The sequence below is a fragment of the Scyliorhinus torazame genome, chromosome 8, assembly GCF_047496885.1.
Source record: "Scyliorhinus torazame isolate Kashiwa2021f chromosome 8, sScyTor2.1, whole genome shotgun sequence".
NCBI lineage: Eukaryota > Metazoa > Chordata > Chondrichthyes > Carcharhiniformes > Scyliorhinidae > Scyliorhinus > Scyliorhinus torazame.
This window is the reverse complement of record NC_092714.1, coordinates 38446014-38466430: the sequence shown is the minus strand read 5'-3', so window position 1 is coordinate 38466430 and position 20417 is coordinate 38446014. Positions and strand designations below refer to the sequence as shown.

At 45.7% G+C, this 20417-nt stretch overlaps 1 protein-coding gene across 1 annotated transcript in view; it reads right to left on the bottom strand.

The window, feature by feature from the left end:
* The window catches only part of LOC140427762 (protein downstream neighbor of son homolog), a 49654-nt gene that overhangs the window by 6778 nt on the left and 22459 nt on the right, over nt 1-20417 (bottom strand). Inside the window, exons 7-9 of the mRNA XM_072513391.1 lie at nt 17193-17297; nt 10831-11029; nt 5532-5744 (exon numbers count right to left, since the gene is read on the bottom strand). Of these exons, the coding sequence (XP_072369492.1) occupies nt 5532-5744; nt 10831-11029; nt 17193-17297 (517 nt within the window). The remainder of the gene's footprint in view (nt 1-5531; nt 5745-10830; nt 11030-17192; nt 17298-20417) is intronic.

Below are 20417 nucleotides of genomic sequence, written 5' to 3'. Positions count from 1 at the left end.
GACCCAACCAGGGCAAGGCACTACTTCCACCTACAAGAGAGGGAAAGGATAAACACTCTGGCTTTAGCCAAGAATGGACGCCAGGCCAAAGGGAGAAGAACCATCAAAACACCCACAAAATGGGCATCCTGCGAGGGATGGCCGGTGTTCTCTCTCCCCCCAAAACCAGACTAGAACCAGGATCAACACCATGCTCACCTAGATGGAACCCCCCCCCCCCCCCCCCCCCCCCCAGGGAGAGGACCCCCAACCATATCACAGAAGCCTCTGCCGTACAAAGGATACAGTGTCGCCCTCATCCTCTGTCCACCACTGAAAACATTTCCACTATGGCCTGCTCCAAAAAACAGAATAGATACTCTATTAATTCCAACGCTGCCAAAGAGAGACCTATTCTAGGAGAAAAGACAAACTCGACCCGAAGCAAGGGCCAAATAAAACCCGGTGCCCCCCCCCCGCCGGGTTCTGCTCAAAGAACACCCCTTTCCCTCCACAACAAGGATTTATTACACATTATAAGACCAAATAGGGGAGGTTCGTGGTGTAGTGGTTAGCACTGGGACAATGGCGCTGAGGACCCGGGTTCGAAAGCCGGCCCTGGGTCACTCTCCGTGTGGAGTTTGCACATTCTCCCCGTGTCTGCCTGGGTTTCATCCCTTCAACCCAAAGATGTGCAGGTTAGGTGGATTGGCCACGCTAAATTGCCCCTTAATTGGAAAAAATAATAATTGGGCACTAAAAAAAAAATAATTAATTGGGCACTCAATTTATTAAACAAAATGTTTAAAAAAAAGAACACCAAATACATTTAGGATACAAACTGCACAAATCCCACATTCAACATTTGCCTTGTGGAACTGAAAACAGACTGAGAAAATACACATAGGCCAGGAACAGAAACTGTCTCATGAGACCCTAGCTGGAATCGATACTGGCCATCTGCAAAAGCACCCAAGTCAAGGCATAAACCTGTTATTTTGCTGTATGGACTTTGTGATTACGCACTCCAAGTCTATGAATATGTAACAAACTTTCAGACACAGGTGATCGACTTTGCAGCAGGACGAAGAACAGACAAGAGAAGCCATCAGACTCCTTAAGAGTTGATGGCTGGTCACACAAGGGGAGTTTCAGAGGACAATGGGTCTTGATTGAACCATCATGGATAAACAGGAGTATCTTTTCTTTCCCATTAACCAGTTGGAGTTTGGCTAGGACAATGGCCAGTGGTGGGCGTATACATATGACTCAATCCAAGCTTCCTAGTATAAAGAAAGGACCATGGAACAGATCTTGAGCGATAACCTGGGAGTTCCCCAGGCACAACCATCGCAAGAAGGACCCTGGGTTTCGAACCCAGACAAGACATTAACATCGAGTAATCGTAGTCTGCCAGCCTCCTTTACTAAGTGCGGGTAAAACCCAAAGCTCAGCTGTGAGTCTGAGTCACATTTTCTTGAGTAATAGAATTGTGAATAAAATTGCGTTAAACTGTGAACCGGTTTTGTCCCTTGATCATCTCGCAAATAAAGAGCACCCAAATAAAACTTTAGAGTAAGTAAACTGGTCAAACGCATCAGAGGTTTTAAAGGTACAACAGCCTCAACATAATAAGAACTTGCTAAATCAGGATTACCAAGGGTACAGGCCATACATACCCGTACATATTTCCCTGGAAGGAAATAAAAAGACTATATGAAGCCATTAATAACATGATCAACAGGAAGCACTGTCCAGGATAACAATTGAGTTGCAGGGCAGTCCTCAGGATGAAGACTCCATCACGGACACATGAAGAAAGCACTCCAAGGGGCCCTTCCAGAGCGGTCCAGGCGCCTGAACCACATCTTCAGGATGCCAAAGTAACGCTCGATCACTCCCCTGGTCTCGGCATGGGAATAATTGTAGTGGGTCTCCACGTCGGTATGTGGCTTCTGGATAGGTGTCAGCAGCCACGGCTGCAGCGGATAGCCATACTACCAGCTGGAGGCGCTCCTTGCAGAAGTCGGGAATCGTTGAGCATGCCAGGATGAAGGCGTCGTGCACACTGCCCGGGTATAGCGTGCAGAGGTGCATGATGCACACCTGATGGTCACATATCAGCTGCACGTTCAAAGAGTGGAACCCCTTTCTGTTTGGGTAGAGCAGCCCGTCATCTGCAGGAGCTCATAGGGCGACATGCATCCCGATGGCACGGATGCACCTGTGCACTGAGCTCTCTGAGATCCCGGACAAGACCCCACCCGGTGCCTGGAAGGAATCCGTGGCGTAAACGTTCAGGGCTACCGTCAGCTTGACGGCCACAGGGTGCTGGTGTCCTCCCCCATTCCCCCGCAGTGCCAGGTTCGCCATGATCTGGCAGATTTGTCGTACTGTCCCACTGCTCAGCCGGAATCTTCGACGGCACGCCTGGACTGGCGGGTCCTTGAATGACCGGCACTGCCGGTACACAAGGGGCCACATTCGGTGCCTCCTTTGCACCTCCTCCTACTTGGCCTGTTGGGCGGCTGGCTTTCCATCCTCAACGGCTGCCTCCTGTTCAGCTGCAGCACGCGGCTTCCTCTTCCTTGAGCAGCTCCAACAGTGCATCCTCCAAAGCTGCGCAACTAAGAGGAAGGCCACCATTGCTGGTAGAATTCCAATATCCATTGTCTGTAGGGGGGTGAAAGGCTACATGTGAGCATCATGCCCATCCTTGCGACCAACTAGGTCCGTCTGCCTAAATCGTGGCCCTGGTTTACACTTGTGGCTTTGCCCCCGCATGCCGCTACCACCACCCCCCCTTGCACCCCTGGCCAGAACTGTGGGGGCCTCTGGCACCTGACCCTGCTGCCAGGGGTACTGTCAGGGCACTGCCCTTGTCTGTGGTATAATTCGTGGCCACCGCCCGGCACCCTCCTGTAGGGGCTACTCTAGAAGTTATACTTGGTCTGGCTGTGTGATGTTGGTTGGGGGTGGGTAATGGTGTGAGGCCACCCATACAGCCGGTGTCACTGCAGAACCAAGGCCAAGGTAGGTGGACAGTGGGATGCACAGCAAGATGGCCGCTTACAGGCCGCAGAAATGGCAGTCTGTGACTGGGCACCACCCCAGTCCCATGGGGGCCACCCCGGCCCCATAGCTCCCACCCCAGCCAGTGTCCAGTCCGGCAGCCCACGGTTGCGCCTCTCCATGTCATCAGATTCATGATTTTTAAAAGCACAAGTGAACGTTGCCGTCGGGAATTTGCCCCAGTGGAGGTGGAGAATCGTGGAGGCCCTGAATAATATCGGGTCAGGCTTATTAATGATATGCTAATGGCGTTTACTGTGTTCTGGAGCACATTGACGCCGCTGTATTCTGGAACGCATTGAGGCGATGGAGTGAAACCGGCATCCGCCACAATTTCGGTGTCAGATCCAATTCTCCTCCTGATTGTGTTTTCCGATTCTGGCGTCGGCTGACAGAGAATCCTGCCCACGATATATTGTGCTCCATTGAATTGGATAGGATACGCCCATCCTTCAAATCAAGATCCCTGAAACATGGTGCCCAATTCTCAAACTTGGGGTTTCTTCCACCACCTTGCATCGAGGACCAGGTTCAACAGTGCACTCCTCCTGGTCCCTGGTCCTCTCTCTCTCTCGAATCAGTGCGGAGGCAGGCCCTCACCGGGAACAGTACTCTCTCTATTACAAGAACCCCCTCAGCCCCCATAACCCGCAACTCTTGGAATTGAGCCCTGAGAACCGGGATTTTCAGTCAGAGCAACATCTTTGTTGGTAGCCATGATCCGTCGATGCACACAGCACCGCCAAGGCGTGTGCCCACTAAATAGCAACTGCACCACTGAAAGGAGGGCCCCACCGCAGCTGCCACAAACAAATGAGGTTTAAAGCATTTTATTTCAGCTCTTTCAAGTTCACACCGGCCAAATACTTCTCAGGACATAGCATAAGCTATGTATACCAAGAAAAACAAATACGAAATCTTCAGACGGATGAAAAGATGAACAGAGCCGCTCCTGCGTTCACACCATGTGCCCCCCCACCCACCGAGATAATTATATAATTTGAGGAAAAAATATTAACCAGGACGTGGTTGCACGTTCTGAAAATGGCGCCGAGATCCCTTCCGTGAAGCTGAGAACACAAATGTAAGTTTAAAGCATGTCACCCAAAAGACAATACTACCAACACAAGAATTAGGAGCAGGCCATTCGGTCCTCAAGCCATTGTTTGATAAGATCATGGCAGTCTGGTTGTGGTCTGAACTCCACTTTCCTGCGCGCTCCTCATAATCCTTGACTGGGCGTCACGGTGGCACAGTGGTTAGCACTGCTGCCTCACAGCATCAGGGACCCCGGTTCAATTCCAACCTTGGGTGGCTATCTGTCTGGAGTTTGCACTTTCTCCCCGTATCTGCGTGGGTTTCCTCCGGGTGCTGCGGTTTTCTCTCACAGCTCAAAGATGTGCAGGTTAGGTGGATTGGCCATGATCAATTGCTCCTTAATGCCCAAAGATGTGCAAGTTAGGGTGATTAGGTTAGATAGAGCGGGGAGTGGGCATAGGTAGGGTGCTCTTTCAGAGGGCCGGCGCAGATTTGATGGCTCGAATGGCCTCCTTCTGGACTGTAGGGATTCTATGATTCTTCTATTCAACGGATTTCTTTGTCTATTAAATCTATCTAACTCAGCATTGAAAATATTTGAAAAAATGAAAACCGCTTATTGTCACAAGTAGGCTTCAAATGAAGTTACTGTGAAAAGCCCCTAGACGCCACATTCCGGCGCCTGTTCGGGGAGGCTGGTACGGGAATCGAACCGTGCTGCTGGCCTGCCCGGGTCTGCTTTAAAAGCCAGCGATTTAGCCCAGTGTGCTAAACCAGCCCCACTAATGAGACAGCCTCCACTGCTCTCTGGGGAAGAAAATTATATAGGCTAATGACTCCAAGAGAAAATAAATCTCCACATCTCCGTCTTAAATGGGGTACCCCTAATTTTTAGGCTGTGTCCCCTTGGTCTAGTCTGTTCCACAAGGGAAACATCCTCTCAGCATCTACCCTATCAAGTCCCCTTAGGATCTTACATACTTAAATAAGATAGCCTCCCATTCTTTTAAACTCTAATGGGTATAGACAATTCATAAGCTAACTCTCATCCCAGGAATCGGTCGAGTGAATTTCTCGAACTGCTTCTAAAGCAATTATATCCTTTCTTAAATAAAGGAGATTAAAACTGGACACACTACTCCATATGTGGTCTTGCTAAGGCCCTAGGGTAGCAATCTAAATATTGCAATAGAGTTTTAGCTTAGATTTTGTTCTTAAATCTACAACATGCCGATTCACATACTTGGGTACTGCGTCAGGACTAACTGGTCAGCTCAATACCACTCAAATATCAATTGTTAAGCATTATAATAACCATATATTTATCTTTGAGATACTGTCTACTTAAATAGCTTCAGAAACCTGTCCATTCAGAAAAGGGAAAATACTTATTTTTTCAAAAGTTACAGGTTCTTTAAAGATGAAAAATTACTAGCTCTTACCTTGTTTTCATGTTGCTCCATTTTGAGAGCTACATTAAACACAGAAGTTGGTTCATGTGTGAGAAGGCTGGCCGTGAATCTTCCTTTCTGTGCAGACTTCAGCATCAGTGTCAGGGAGTGCAGAGAGTGAGGCATTATGGGACCAGTGATCTCAAGGCTGTGGGACTCCATCATCCCAGAGTGATCCTGTGTCTTAACATTAATGCTTCGGGCCTGAATAAATAATACAAAATTAAGTGTACAAAAATATTCACTTTTCCCCAACTAGGAATGAGTCATAGAGACCGAACGGCATATTTCACCAAGAAAAATACAGGGCAAGAAATTGGACTCATTAGCACTGTGTTTCGGCTGTTGCTCCCCTCAAGAACTCAAAATGGCATGCTTATGGCAAAAATCACACTGGATGCTATCTTAGTACAGGCAGTCAAATGGTGAACTTTAATCGTAAGTATGCAGAGCAGACAGATCACAAAATCAATCAACACAGAATTGTTGATTTGCCAGAAGCTGATGCATTCAGGAGCTGAACACTTCAGCCAATGCCTACTCAAAATCATAAAGCTGAAGGAAGGAACTTACACCAACCATCCACCTTTGCCCAAGAAGCACAACATTAGAGGAATCAATTACTTCCGGTTACTTGCTGGTTTACTTCCACTGATTTGCTACAATTCTACAAGTGTTTCAAGTTCCAAAAGTCAACAGGACATGGTGAGGCCACACTTTTTGCTTCAGGAGCTTCAAAGTTCCTGCACAAACGTCGGGAAGACTTGGTTGGGCTAGTACGAATTTCCCTTGCAGTACAGCATGATTTATATACCAAGTGTAGGAGATTGCTGGAAGATGAAGAGGAGGAGGAGGAAGAGGAGGGCTCACAGCGGGAAGCCATATCCACGGAGGCGTGCTATGGGAGCATTTCTACCTGAACTTCAGTCAGGAACAGTGTGCTAGACACTGGCTTCAATAAGGATGTTCTCACAGAAATACTTTCTGCTGCAGCTTCAGAGCAAGGCAAGTGCAGCATTGCCAATGACTGAGAAGGTGACCATGGTGATGAATTTTGTGTGTCTAGCTCCTTCTGGGCTGAAGTTATTTGCAGTCACTTATTTCCACTTGCAGTTTGCCATTCATTGTTGTGCAAGGGTGTTCACTGGAGCTCTCTATTCAAAGAGTGCTAACTTCATTTCATTCTCCCTTGTCAGAGACAAGCAGATGGAATGAGCGTATGGCTTTGGTAGGATTGCAGCTTTCTCCATGGTGCAGGGGTGCCACTGACTACACGCAAACCACTTGGAGGGTGCTGCACGTCATTGCGAGTTAATTGAGCATTCTCTGGAATTCTCAGCAACGAGGCAATCCAGTTTTAAAAAATGTATTCTTTTTAAAAGACCCGCCAAAAGAGCACCCTCCCTCGGCCCAGTACCCAGCCCTATCCCCATAATCCCACTTAACCTACACTAAGGGGCAATTTAGCATGGCCAGTTCACCTAATATGCAAACATGGGAGGAAACTGAAGAACCCTGAGGAAACCCATGCAGACACTGGGAGAACGTGCAAACTTCAGTCACCCACCCGTGGTCAGAATCGAACCTGGGTCCCTGGCGTTGTGATGCAGCACTGCTAACCACTTTCATTCCAGATTTATAACGGAATTTAAATTTAACCAGCTGCCATGGTGGGATTTGAACCCATGTCGTCAGCCCATTAGCCAGGCCTCTGCATTGCTAGACCAGTGACACTATCACTGCGCCACTGGCTCCCCCATTTAGCCCCAAAGTCTGATTTCATCCTAGGCTTCCAGATTGCTTCTAGCTAAGAAATGTCGTTATCTTACACCATATTAAAATCAATAAGTTATCTCATGAAGGCTAAATCATATTCTGCCAAAAGCTGAGTGATCGATTCCATAGGTAAAGGTAGGACTTCTGTTGGCAGCCATGGAGTGAGTGGTCGCACTCAGGGCAGCTCCGGCTCGAAGGCATTGGTTTGGCCACTTTATACCCGTTAGCAGGTTAGTTCCGGCAGAAAAGCGGTGCAGAAGAGGTAGAAGAAGTTCTCCCCAAGATTGGTATGTCTACAGGCTCCCAGACCCGGCAAGTCAGTTAAAGGCCTGGTTTAAGGGGTTGGAGGGGATCAGTGGTGCAGCAATAATTTTGAGAATGGTGGAGGAGGGTCACCGGCGGTGGGAAAGACCCAGATGGAGCAATTGATGTCCTTCATCGAGGAGGGATTTCACCACCAAAGGAAGAAGATGCACGGTGACTGATTGAAGGTGACTGAGGGAGCAGCAGCATCTCTGTGAAGATCGCTGGACAGGTTGGAGAAGTGCTTCCAGGCACACGTGGTGACGATACGGGAGGTAGAGAAGGTGGTGTCAGACCAGGGAGATCGGATTGTGTCTTTGGAAGCAGCTGTGGGATCCATGCAAATCGCTGTGGGTGAAGGTGGAAGAGCAGAACGGTTCCAGGCAGCAGAACTTTAGAATTGTGGGCCGACCAGAGGGTGTGGAAGGCACGAGTGCCACGAAGTACGTGTCGAGGATGCCTGCTGGGCTGGTGGAGGAAAAGGTGCTAGACAAGGCCCCAGAGGTGGACTTGGCCCACAGGACCCGGAGGCAAAAGCTGGGATCAGGGATCAGCGTTGGTTCCAGGGGAGATTATCCTGTTTCGAGGCGCACAGGGACAGGAGGAGGATGAGGGAGGAGCATGAACGGCTGCTGGACAGGATAGTTGAGGTGGACAGGAGATATTCAGGGGTTCCTACTAAGGAAATGTTGGCAGAGAGAAATAGGTTGCAGGGGCTGTTTGATAGATTGTCCCACTGTCTTTCACGTCATCAGTCACGAGGCGGGTGCAGGGGGGGGTGGCAGGCGCCAGGAGTTATTGTTTCTATGGGTGCGGAGGTGGCCGTTGATCGGGTGGAGTGGAGGTACTTATTTGAAATTGTAGGAAGGTTTGGGCGCAAAGTTTGGGCTGTGGGTGCATCTGCTGTATGTGTCCCCGGTGGAAAGTGTGTTTGGGACACGATCCAAGATAGTGGGGGTGGAGGACAAGCTGGACCCGATTGTTGCATTTTTGGGTATCGGAGGTTCTGGAGCTTCTGGAGACAAAGTGTGCAAATGTAGTGGCCTTTGCCTCTCTAATTGCCCAGCGAAGGATGCTACTAAATTGGAGGTCGGATATGGCGTCGGGGGTGACAGCTTGGCTGGGAGATTTGTATGACTTTCTCTGGTTGGAGAAGATTATGTTGAGTTGAGGGGATCAGCGGAGGGCTTCGAGTTGCGATGGGAGTGTTCATGATGATGTTTGAGGAACTGATCCGCCGTTTGGGGGGGGGGGGGAAAGAGATAAAAGGGGACAAACTGTACAAACTATAGACTACAGTAAGAAGTCTTACAACACCAGGTTAAAGTCCAACAGGTTTGTTTCGATGTCACTAGCTTTCGGAGCGCTGCTCCTTCCTCAGGTGAATGAAGAGGTATGTTCCAGAAACATATATATAGAAATCTGTCTATATATATATATATATATGTTTCTGGAACATACCTCTTCATTCACCTGAGGAAGGAGCAGCGCTCCGAAAGCTAGTGACATCGAAACAAACCTGTTGGACTTTAACCTGGTGTTGTAAGACTTCTTACTGTGCTCACCCCAGTCCAACGCCGGCATCTCCACATCAAACTATAGACTGTGATTGTATGGCGTGTATTTTTATATTTTGCTGGTTTTACATGTTTGGAATAAAGTACCTTTTAAAAAAAGATATGCTAAAGGTATGCGGATTTATCTGCCCCAATCTGACACTTACTTTAGGATCCAGCTATGCCACCTACAAATCAGTGCAAACCACCCCTGGAACTAGTTCTTTAACAGCTCTAGCAGGCAGATCTCCAGCTTCTGCTCAGCATCATCCTCCAGGTCATCAAATAAGAAAGCGTACATCAATCATAGGAACATTATTTACTCCAAGAACACCAGAATTGGATTTTCAATGCCAAACACAAAAATCAATACATTTTGAGGTGATGTGCTGATGTTTTAATAGAAAAAAATTATTTGAACCTTCCCACATACCTTACACACTCAAAGCCATTCCACCCTAAGGATATTTATGTTGGATCCCAGATGGACAGAACTCTATCCCTCAGCTAGATTTCAGGTATTGCTCCAGCCTTGCGCTCAGCAATCCTGTCAAAATCATTTTATGTTTCCTGACAATGACTGACAAAGTAGTAACAGCACAAAGCCTTATAAACCTACACATTGTATCAGCTACAAAATAACAATAATTAGGAATTTTAGCACATTAACAGCAAATCATGCTGGGCTATTTAGTTGGATTTTGATAATAAAGAATGATAAAAGAGAATGTTAACTTGCCTGGATGAGTGCTGCTTCAACAACACTCAAGAAGCTCAACAACAGCCAGGACAAAGCAGCCCGCTTGATTGCTTCTCCTTCCACAAATATTCAAACCCTCCACCACCAATAAATAGTAGCAGCCTTGTGTACCATCTACAAGATGCACTGTAGTAACTGACCAAACCCACAAACACTACCATCTAGAAGGACAAGAGCAGCAAATACCTGCGAACCCCACCACAAGGAGGTTCCAAGACACCTGCCACCTTGACTTGGAAATAGATCGGTGGTCACTTCACTGTCTCTGGTGCAACACCTCAAGGACTCAAGGGTTCAAGAAGGCAACTCACCATCACCTTCTGAAGGGCAACTAGGGATGGGCAGAAAATCCTGGCCTAACCAGTGACGCCCACATCCTGTAAATGGATTTAAAAAAATTAAATATGAATTTTCAGATAGCTCTTTTATAAAGGTGCCACACAAAAATTGCAGCATTGAAGGGAATTTAGCTGCATGGAAAGAACAGTAAATGTGTGACTTTGCTCTTGAATTCACAGGATTGTAGGTGGTGCCATAGGATTTATTTTGATTAATTATTTGGACATAGATATGAGAGGACAGTATTGAAGACACATTTAGGGTGGAATTTTACCCTGTGGCGTGCATTGTGGCAACAGAAATGCCCACCATTGGTCAGCAGCGGGATCTTCTGTCCTGCCGCTGTCCAGGGGTTTTCCTGTTGTTCACACTCTCTGCCATTGAGGAATGGAAAATTCCACTCTTAATTTTGTGTAAATTGGGCTGCACAAAACACATAGATGTGAAATAATACAGAAATTTAAAAAGAACTGAAGTAATCTAATAAAGCATATTATGATATTCTATGACACCTTCCTAATTGAAAACACAATATTTCCATACACTTGAGTCTTACCTTTAACGTCTGCATAGTAGCTCCTCTGAATGCAACTGGTGCCAAGAGAGTAGGTGGAAGCCCTGCCTGGGGTCCAGATCCAGCTACAATACTCTTATTGTTTATCAGGAAGTTCAACAAAGTGAATGTATGAAGGCCCTTCACCAGTACAGCTGATTCAGGTTTATGGTCCATTCGCACCACATTGTGTTCCTTACGACTGGATTTTAGCATGAAGGAAAACCAGTTATAAATCCTCTGTAGTGCAATCTTTAAGCAAAATTCTACAATTCATTTCAGTGGGAATTCGTAGCAACTTAAAAACTCCTTGTACAAGGTACAGTATAAATGCTTTTGAATGAGGTCACTCAAAAAATACGATCTTTGCTTCTCCCCAAGTGAATCATGAAGACAATAACAACAGACTATTGGAAATATTCTGCAGAATCTGTGGAGAGAGACAATGAATATTCCAAGTTGATAAATTTTCATCACAACTGTTAAAGTTACGAAGGGGCAGGCATCAATCTATAATAATCGCTTATTGTCATAAGTAGGCTTCAATGAAGTTACTGTGAAAAGCCCCTAGTTACCACATTACGGCGCCTGTTCAGGGAGGCCAGTATGGGAATTGAACCTGCGCTGATGTTCTGCAGTACAAGCCAGCTGTTTAGCCCATGGTGCGAAACCAGCCCCTCTGTTACTTCTATTACTTGAAGAGGAGGAGGATCCGGTGGAGTGTGGGTCGTATAGGCCCATTTCTCCACAGAACACGGATGTTAAGATATTGGCTAAGGTGGTGGTGGATGAGGTTACAGGAATGCCATCCGAAGATGGTGGGGGAGGATCAGACAGGGGTCGTCAAGGGCAGGCAGCAGTCATCAAATGTGCAGTGGCTGCTGAATGTGGTACTCTCGCTGGCAGAAGGAAGGAAGCTAGAGGTCACATTAGAATCAGAGAAGATGTTTGACAGAGTGCAGTGGAGTTATTTGTTTGCGGCGCTGAAGAAGTTTGTGATTGGGCCTAAGTTTGTGGCAACTGCACCACTACCGTTCGCCCCAGGGAAGTACTAGGGTAGTCATGGTGGTAGCGACGCTGAAGATCTGGAGGCAATTCAGACATCACTTCAGGGCATGCTCGAAGATGATGCTAATAAGAGGGAACCATGGGTCTGAGCCAGGGAGGATGGATGTGAGGTTCCAGGGATGGGAGGAGAGAGGGGTGAAAGAGATGAAGGATCTGTTTTTGGAAGGGCAGTTCACAAGACCGGGGAGGAGGATAAGGTGTCCGTGGAAGGGAGTAAAGCCAAGTGGGAGGAAGAGTTGGGGATGGTGTTGGAGGAGGGATTATGATGCGAAGTGCTATGAAGGGTCAATGCCTCAACCTCGTGCACGAGGTGTGCAGGCCGCACTTAACAAAGGCAAGGATGAGCCAGTTGTTTGAGGGGGTGAAGGATAGTTGTGAGCGGTGTGGGAGGGGCCCAGCGTAGAAACCAACTATTTTCTAATACACCAGATAGGTAAAAGCTAGCTATTTAGCGTAAATATTAAGCCCCAGTCTTTAAATACCCATTTTATATTCACTCATAACCTCAGGCCATCTCAAAAAATACAGACACAAAACAGCATAATTCCATTATAGATTAAAACAGCACTTTTACTGAGCTAACAAATACATTTGCAAGACCATTTGACACTATACTTGTGCTGTACCATTTATCAGATCAAGGACATAGCAACACCATAGCAACGGCATAGTGAAGAAACCATTTCTGTATTATTTTAAAGGTTAAATTGTGTACAAGTTGCTTCTCTTTAAGTCCTTTTTGCTAGCCGGACTTATTAGAGAATAAGATTTAAGTGACTCTAAATTGTAATCAAATAGAGGCAATAAACAATTCTTATTTGCATCCGAGATGTTTTAACTCAAATTTCTACTGAGTTTTAGTGTTGCAAGTGCCACTAGATCCGATTGGTAGATCTCTACACCCAGCCAATCAAGTCCATATGTTCTGGTCCTGCCCGAAGTTGGAGAAATTGTCAGCACCACGTCGGAGGTTCTACAGGTGGGTTTAGAGCCGGGTCCCCTGGAGTCCATATTTGGGCTGTCAGACCTGCCGGAGTCGCAGACGCAGATGGCTTAGCCTTCGCCTCGTTGATCGTTTGCAGGCACGTTTTGTTGGGGTGGAGGTCAGCTTCTGCCCCCCCCGTGCCTCAGTGTGGCTGGGGGATCTAATGGAGTTCCTATATTTGGAGAAGGTGAAATTTGCTCTGAGAGGGGCAGATGAGGGGTTCCACAAGAGATGGGGTTTGTTTAACTTACACTTTGAGAATCTGGATGCCATCAAGGCTTTTTTTTGGGGGGGGGGTTTATTTGTTGTAAAAATGTTAAAATTTGAATAAAAATATATTTTTTTAAATTGTGAAAGTTACAGATGTAACAAATTTTAGGCAAGTAAAAGGGGAAGGATGGAAAAAAGAACAAAATGAAGGTCTTTTGTCTGGTGCAAGGCAGGAGAGATTAAATGACAAAAGGGTTAAAAGTGCAAGACCAAAGGGACAAGTTAAAGGTGTCTTATAGAAACGTGAATGGTAGAATCATGAACTGCCATCTAAAAAGCAAGCAGAGAATAAAACAAAATTAAAGGAAAAGGAAGCAAAATGGGGGCAGATATTAAAATCTAAAATTATTGAATTCAGTGATAAGCTTGGAAGGCTGTAGAGTTTCCAACTGAAAGAGGAGGCGTTGCTTCTGAAGCTTATGTTGAGCTTTACTGAAACACTTCAGGAGACTGAGAACTGAAAGATCAGAATAGGAGCTCCGTTTCATACTTAGACTAAACAATCTGTGTTTGGTCTCCATAATATAGAAATTATCATATCCTGAACAGCAAATACTGTAAACTAAATTTACATTACAAGTAAATCATTTTTCACTTGCAAGGAATATTTGGGGCCTTGGACAATGAAAATGGAGGGTGTAGAAGGGCAGGTGCTGCATTTTCTGCATTTGCATGGAAAAGGTGGTGTAGGTAGGGTATGCCGTGTTGGGGGTGACTGAAGAGTGGAGCAGGTATTGCTGAAGTAATTGTCCCTTTGGAATGTTGACGGGAATATTATGCAAGTTCCCCACCACCTACCTTTCCCCATCACTCACCCTTCCCACCCACCATCCAAGCTTGGTTAATCGGTTAACCTCCTCTCTTGCTCTTTTCCCTTTATGTTCTTTGGAGTTTAGAAGAAGAACGAGAAGCGATCTCATCAAAATATTTCTGGTGGGGCTTGACATGGTAGACAGAGAGGATATGGGGAAACCCAGAACTAAGGGGTACAGTTTAAAAATAAGGGGTCTCCCATTTAAAACAAAGATGTGGAAGCATTTCTTCTATCAGAGGGTGGTTAGTTTTTGGAATTCTCTTCCCCAGGAAGCAGTGGAGGCTGGCTCTGAATATATTCACAGCATCAGACAGTGCAGAATTGGCCCTTTGGCCCATTGTGTCTGCACCTACCTAATCCCATTTACCAGCACTTGGCCTATAGCCTTCAATGTTATGACATGCCAAGTACTCATCTAGATATTTTTTTAAAGGATGAGGCAACCCACCTCCACCACCCTCCTAGGCAGTGCATATCAGACTGTCACCACCCTCTGGGTAAAAACGTTTTTCCTCACATCTCCCCTAAACCTCTTCCACCTTACTTGTGTCCCCTCGTGACTGACCCTTCAACTAAGGGGATCAGCTGCTCCCTATCCACCCTGTCCATGTCCCTCATAACCGTTTACACCTCAATTAGGTTGCACCTCAAGTCTTCTCTGCACCAACGAAAACAACCAAAGCTTATCCAACCTCTCTTCATAACTTAAATGTTCCATCCCAGGCAACATTGGATGAGTAAGGCAGGTTTTTGATTGACAAGGAACTCATGGGTTATAGAGGGCGGGCAGGAAAGTGGAATTGAGGGCACAATCAGAACAGCTATGACCTTGCTGAATGGTAGAGCATTCCTGAAGGGCCTACTCCCATGTTCTTTTGTGCTCCCAATCAAAGTGAAATCATATTTAACCAACCGACTGCATTACATCTTGGTATGGCAACTGCTCAGCCCAAGATTGCAAGAAACTGCAGAGTGTGGTGAATTCAGCCCAATGCATCACACAAGCTTGCCATCCTCTCACTGATTCTGTACACACCTCCCGCTGCCTCAGAAAGGCAGACAGCATTGTCAGAGATCCCCCACCGCCAGGCTTTTCCCTCTTCCAGACCCTTCCATCATGCAGAAGATACAGAAGCCTGTAGACCCACACATCCAGACATAGGAACAGCTTCTTCCCCACAGCTACCAGACTCAACGATCTGTTCCCTGTAAGAACACTATTCACGACGCCCTATGCTGCTCTTGATTGGCCCTTATTTCACACTGTAACCAATCACTATTTGTTGATGTTCCATTGTCAATGTACTCTGTTGTTTATTCTTTTGTCTACTATGTACGTACTGAGTATGTTCCCTTGGCTGCAGAAAAATACTTTTCACTGTACTTCGGTACATGTGACAATAAATATCAATCAATTATTGTGTCACATTAAAGGTTATCGCAGAAAATAACAGCTCTTGGTGGTTACATATTGGCATAGATTGGAGATTAGCTAGCTAACAGGGAACAGAGAATTGAAATAAATGGGTCTTTTTCTGGTTGGCAAGATGTGACGAGTGATGTGCCGCAGGGGTCAGTGCTGTAGACTCAACCGACACAAGGTAGGTAGGAAAATAAATTGTGAAGAGGATACAAAGGACACAGATAGGTTGAGTAGGCAAAAATCTAGCAAATGGAGTATAATGTGGGCAAATGTGAAATTATCCATTTTTGCAGGAATAGTTTTTAAAAATCTGAATGGTGAGAGATTGCAAAGTTCAGAGATTCTGTGAGACCTGGGTGTCCTATTGCACGAATCACAAAAGGCTAGTATGCAGGTATGGCAAGCAATGAGGAACGCTAATAGAATGATATTGTTTATTATAAGGGGAATTGATTAGGAAAGTAGGGAGGTTGTGCTTCAGTTATACAGGGCATTGATGAGATCACATCTGGAGTATTGTGAACAATACTGAACTCCTTATTTAACAAAAGATGTAAATGCGTTAGCTGTTCAGAGAATGTTTACTAGACTAACACCAGGAGTGGGCGGGTTGTCTTAGGAAAGGTTGATGTGGCTAGCTTTGTATTCACTAGAGTTTATAGAGTAAGAGGAGACTTGATCAAAATCTTTAAAATCTTGAAGGGTATGGTCAGGGTGGATGTGGAGCGGATGTTTCCTCTCGTCAGAGAATCTAGAACCAGGTGTCACTGTTTAAAAATAAGCGGCCATTCAGTTAAGACAGAGATAAGATGGATTTTTGTCTCTTGAGGACAATCTCTGGAACACTTCCACAAAAGGCAATGGAAGCAGAATATTTTAATATTTTTAAGGCAGAGCTGGATAGATTCTTGATTGACAAGGAGATAAAAGATTATGAGAGGTAGACAGGAATGTGAGGTTAAGGTTACATTCAAATCAGCCATGATCTTATTGAATGCGGAGCAGGCTTGGGGGGCCAAGTGGCCTACCCCTCCTCCTAATTCGTATGAAAATACTGTTCTATCAAGTAATGTTAAATGTCACCACAGTCCCAGAGGACCGCAGGGTGCTCTCTCCTTTTTAAAAAAATATAACTTTAGAGTACCCAATTCATTTTTTCCAATTAAGGGGCAATTTAGCGTGGCCAATCGACCTGCCCTGCACATCTTTGGGTTGTGGGGGCGAAAACCACGCAAACTCGGGGAGAATGTGCAAACTTCACATTGACATTGACCCAGAGCTGGGATCGAACCTGGGACCTCGGCACCGTGAGGCAGCAATGCTAACCACTGTGCCACCGTGCTGCCCCGGCTGCTCTCTCCTTTGAGAGCTGATTGGTGGTGATTTAACTGTAGGGTCACCACACGACAGGCAAGGTTGAGAAAAAGTGGCTCTCATAAATAACCGTAGTCGGTACAGGCATAGAACCTGCACTCTTGGCGTCACTCCACATCACGAACCAACCGTCCAGACAACGGAGTGAACTGACCCTGTGATCACATGACTCACCAATAGCCTGCTCACCCATGATTAGCGTAGGCACCATGAGGCCTACTGGCTTCAGGCTTCATTAGCGTTATCCCAAACATGGACAAAAAGGGGAAAAGTTCCAATAGCATGTCTTCTATTTCAGCAATATTCAAGTTATGTACTACCAATACATTTAAAAAAACAATTACAATTCTAATTCTGTCCCAATCTCTCTACATTAAAAGCATAATGGCTGTTCACCTCTTCATCCACCAAGCCTGGGTTTAAAAGGATACAGTTTAATAGACACGGAATCAGGCTTCTTAATTTTGTCTTGTACTCCCATCTCCTTGAGCCAGGAAAACCCTCCATCATCATCATCACTACTACCAGCTTGTTCTCTACATTAAAAGTGAAAAAATATTATGTTCCAGTTAATCCTTCATGACTGCAGACATATTCATGGCAAAACATTTAAAATAAAACTGAATGATAGTTATTTAAGGCATCATAACTGCTTCAAGTGATTTAATCATGAAAATTATAAACAAGCTTTCTTACGTGATTTAGCAACCTCCCCCAGTATTTATTGTTTTCTCAGTTTTCCATTTGAGTGTTGGTATATTAAAACATACAAATATTAGCATGTTAATGAAACATATGTATTTGCAACAAATGGTTGCAAGTGTGTCAGGATTTCCTATTTTCAATTCTAATTAAAGTTCAAAACTTGAAATGTCAATTGTTTCTCCTACCATTTTTCTATAGATGTTGTTTGCTCAGCTCTAATCATTTTGATAAGTTTTATTAAATAGAATACTTATTACCAAACAATCTATAATAATATGCTGTTTTTGATTGTTCAGGTTGTTTTGATCTTTAGGTTTAGGATCTTTCTCCTTTATTCCAGGTGGCTATCGAATGGATCAAAAATGGTTACATTCAGTACACTTGGTATCTTAATAGCACAATAAAATGCTGTCATAACCCGTTTAGCCCATTTAGACTTTTTTAGCACTGGGGAGCTGAACTCAGGTCGGGCTGCCATTTTGAAAGGGTGCCTGATCTCCAACTGAGCTTGTTTGTCTCCCACACACCCCCACCCATGGGCAATGTCACTCTTCACACACAAGGACAATACCCCAAATTCCCCCAAGTGAGGACACACCACGATGGGATCCCTGGGGGTCCCCACTCTTCAGGCCCCCACAAGCCCGCTTACAGCACCCCCTTCCTTCTAGGATCCTCACCCATCACCCACCCAACATCCCGGAGGCCGCTACCTACCTGCCCTGCACTCTCCCACTCTTCAAGCCCCCCTCCACCCTCGTGGAATGGGCATGGCCCCCCCTCGGCCCCGTCCTGGACAGTGCCACCCTGGCACTGCCACCCAGGTAGTGCCATTCAGGCACATTGGCAGCACCAGCTGGGCAGTGCTAAGATCCCAGTGTTCCAGGAGGAGGGCCAGGGAGCCACCCTGCACTTACCCTGACCACCCTGGAGTCGCTGGTGGCCCGGGAGACCCCCCGGGTGCCGTTCTGCCTGGTACACGTTTGTGTGGTCCAGCACTGATCGGCGCCCAGCTGCAGCCTCCCTGTGGAGGCCAGAGAATTGAGGGAGGCCGGTGGATCCCGCGCAGGTAGGTTGTAAGTAGGTTTATGACCTACTTCCGCGACCGCCATTCGTTCCCACCCATTTGGGACGGGGTTCCGACTTCGACGTCTCACGGGACTTCGGAGAATCCTGGGAGGCGCGGAGCCTTTCGGGAGATTCGCCAGAGGCCCGTCCCGGCATTCTCCAGTTGCGTTGCGCTCAAGCGAGAGCCCAACGCGGCCAGAGATTCGCCCAAACGCGGCCAGAGATTTGCGCCCCAAGTCTTTTATTTTAGCATGAGATGCATGACATATTTGTTAAAAGGATGTTTTAAGAAAAAGTTGTTTTAGGCAGTAACTTGCAACACAAAAAATTGGAAGGTCAGCTCCCTCAGGTTAAGTAAGTACCGAATCTCTCGCTAGAGTAAGATGAAGCAAGGTAATAATAATCTTTGTCACAAGTAGGCTTACATTAACACTGCAATGAAGTTACCATGAAAAGTCCCTGGTCGCCACATTCCAGCGCCTGTTCGGGTACACAGAGGGAGAATTCAGAATGTCTAATTCATCTAACAAGCATGTCTTTCGGGACTTGTGGGAGGAAACTGGAGCACCCGGAGGAAAGCCACGTAGACACAGGGAGAATGTGCAGGCTTCTCACAATGACCCAAGCCAGGAATCGAACCAGGTGTTGTGACGCAACAGTGCTAACCACCGTGCCGCCCAGTGCACTCTCTTCCCTTGGGCCATATGTACCAGCTCACTGATGGCCTGTTCCTCACACATAGACCCAAACAGCAAATGTCCACAAGTTATTCAACCATCAGGACATGACAGTGCAGCCGGATCCCAACTCCATCCAATGTCCAAACATAGACACTGTTTGAAGTGAATTGCAGCCTGAGGTCATCAGACTTAGAAGAAAATACACCACTGCCCCTTTATACACTTCTACCCCACTGTTGATAATATTCATTTCAAGAAATATTGGATGCAGATACAATGGCTTTATACAGAAAAGGCTGTTGAATTTAAAAATATGCACACAAAGGCCCATAGAGTGCATTTAGCTTTTGCCACCATTTTTGGCTGGGACAGAGGTAAATGGTAAAAGCGAAGTCATTTTTTAAAAAAGCAAGATGAGATAAACAAATAATTTGTAAACATATTATTTCAGGGACGTGGTTACTAATAACTGCAGTTTCTTTCTCCCAATTTGACACGTGGCACTGTTGTCTTGCTCAGTGATGGGGACGGTCATATGGTTGATGGAGGGAAAAAAATAACAAAGAACAGAAAGGTAAATCCAAGAAAAACCAAGTTATCCTATCTGGAAGGAGGAGAGATGGGGAATGACTTGGCTTGGGAAGGACCAGGGCATAGGAGTGGAAGGAAAGTATTGGAGGGAGGAAAATAGTTCCCAATTTGACTTTCATACGAGTTGTTTATAGTCATAGAATAAAGCTAAATCTTTGACAAAATTTGCATTTATATTTCTAGGCCTGCTTTTACACATGGGCAGGTTAACGTAGCTTTTTCCAGTGAGAAGTTTTGATTCAGTTAAAGTCTTTGGTGAACAAATAACAGACATCCTGTATTTAAAAAAAGTATTGTTACAATAAAAGAATTACACCGGAAATGTATTGATAGGGTCAATGCTAGAATGCCCAGTTTGTGAAAAGACAGTTATTTGGACTAAAAATTTAATTTTAAAATCAAGCTTTTTTGAAATAACTATATGAGGCAATCAAATTAAAACATATTTAACTCCATAGATTTATTTCTGCTATTCATTCAAGGGATATGCTCGTCACTGGCTGGGCCAGCATTAATTGCCATCTCTAATTTCCCTTAGACTGAGTGACTTGCTACTCCATTTCAGTGGGTATTTAAGAATCAACCACATTGCTGTAGATCTGGAGTCACGTG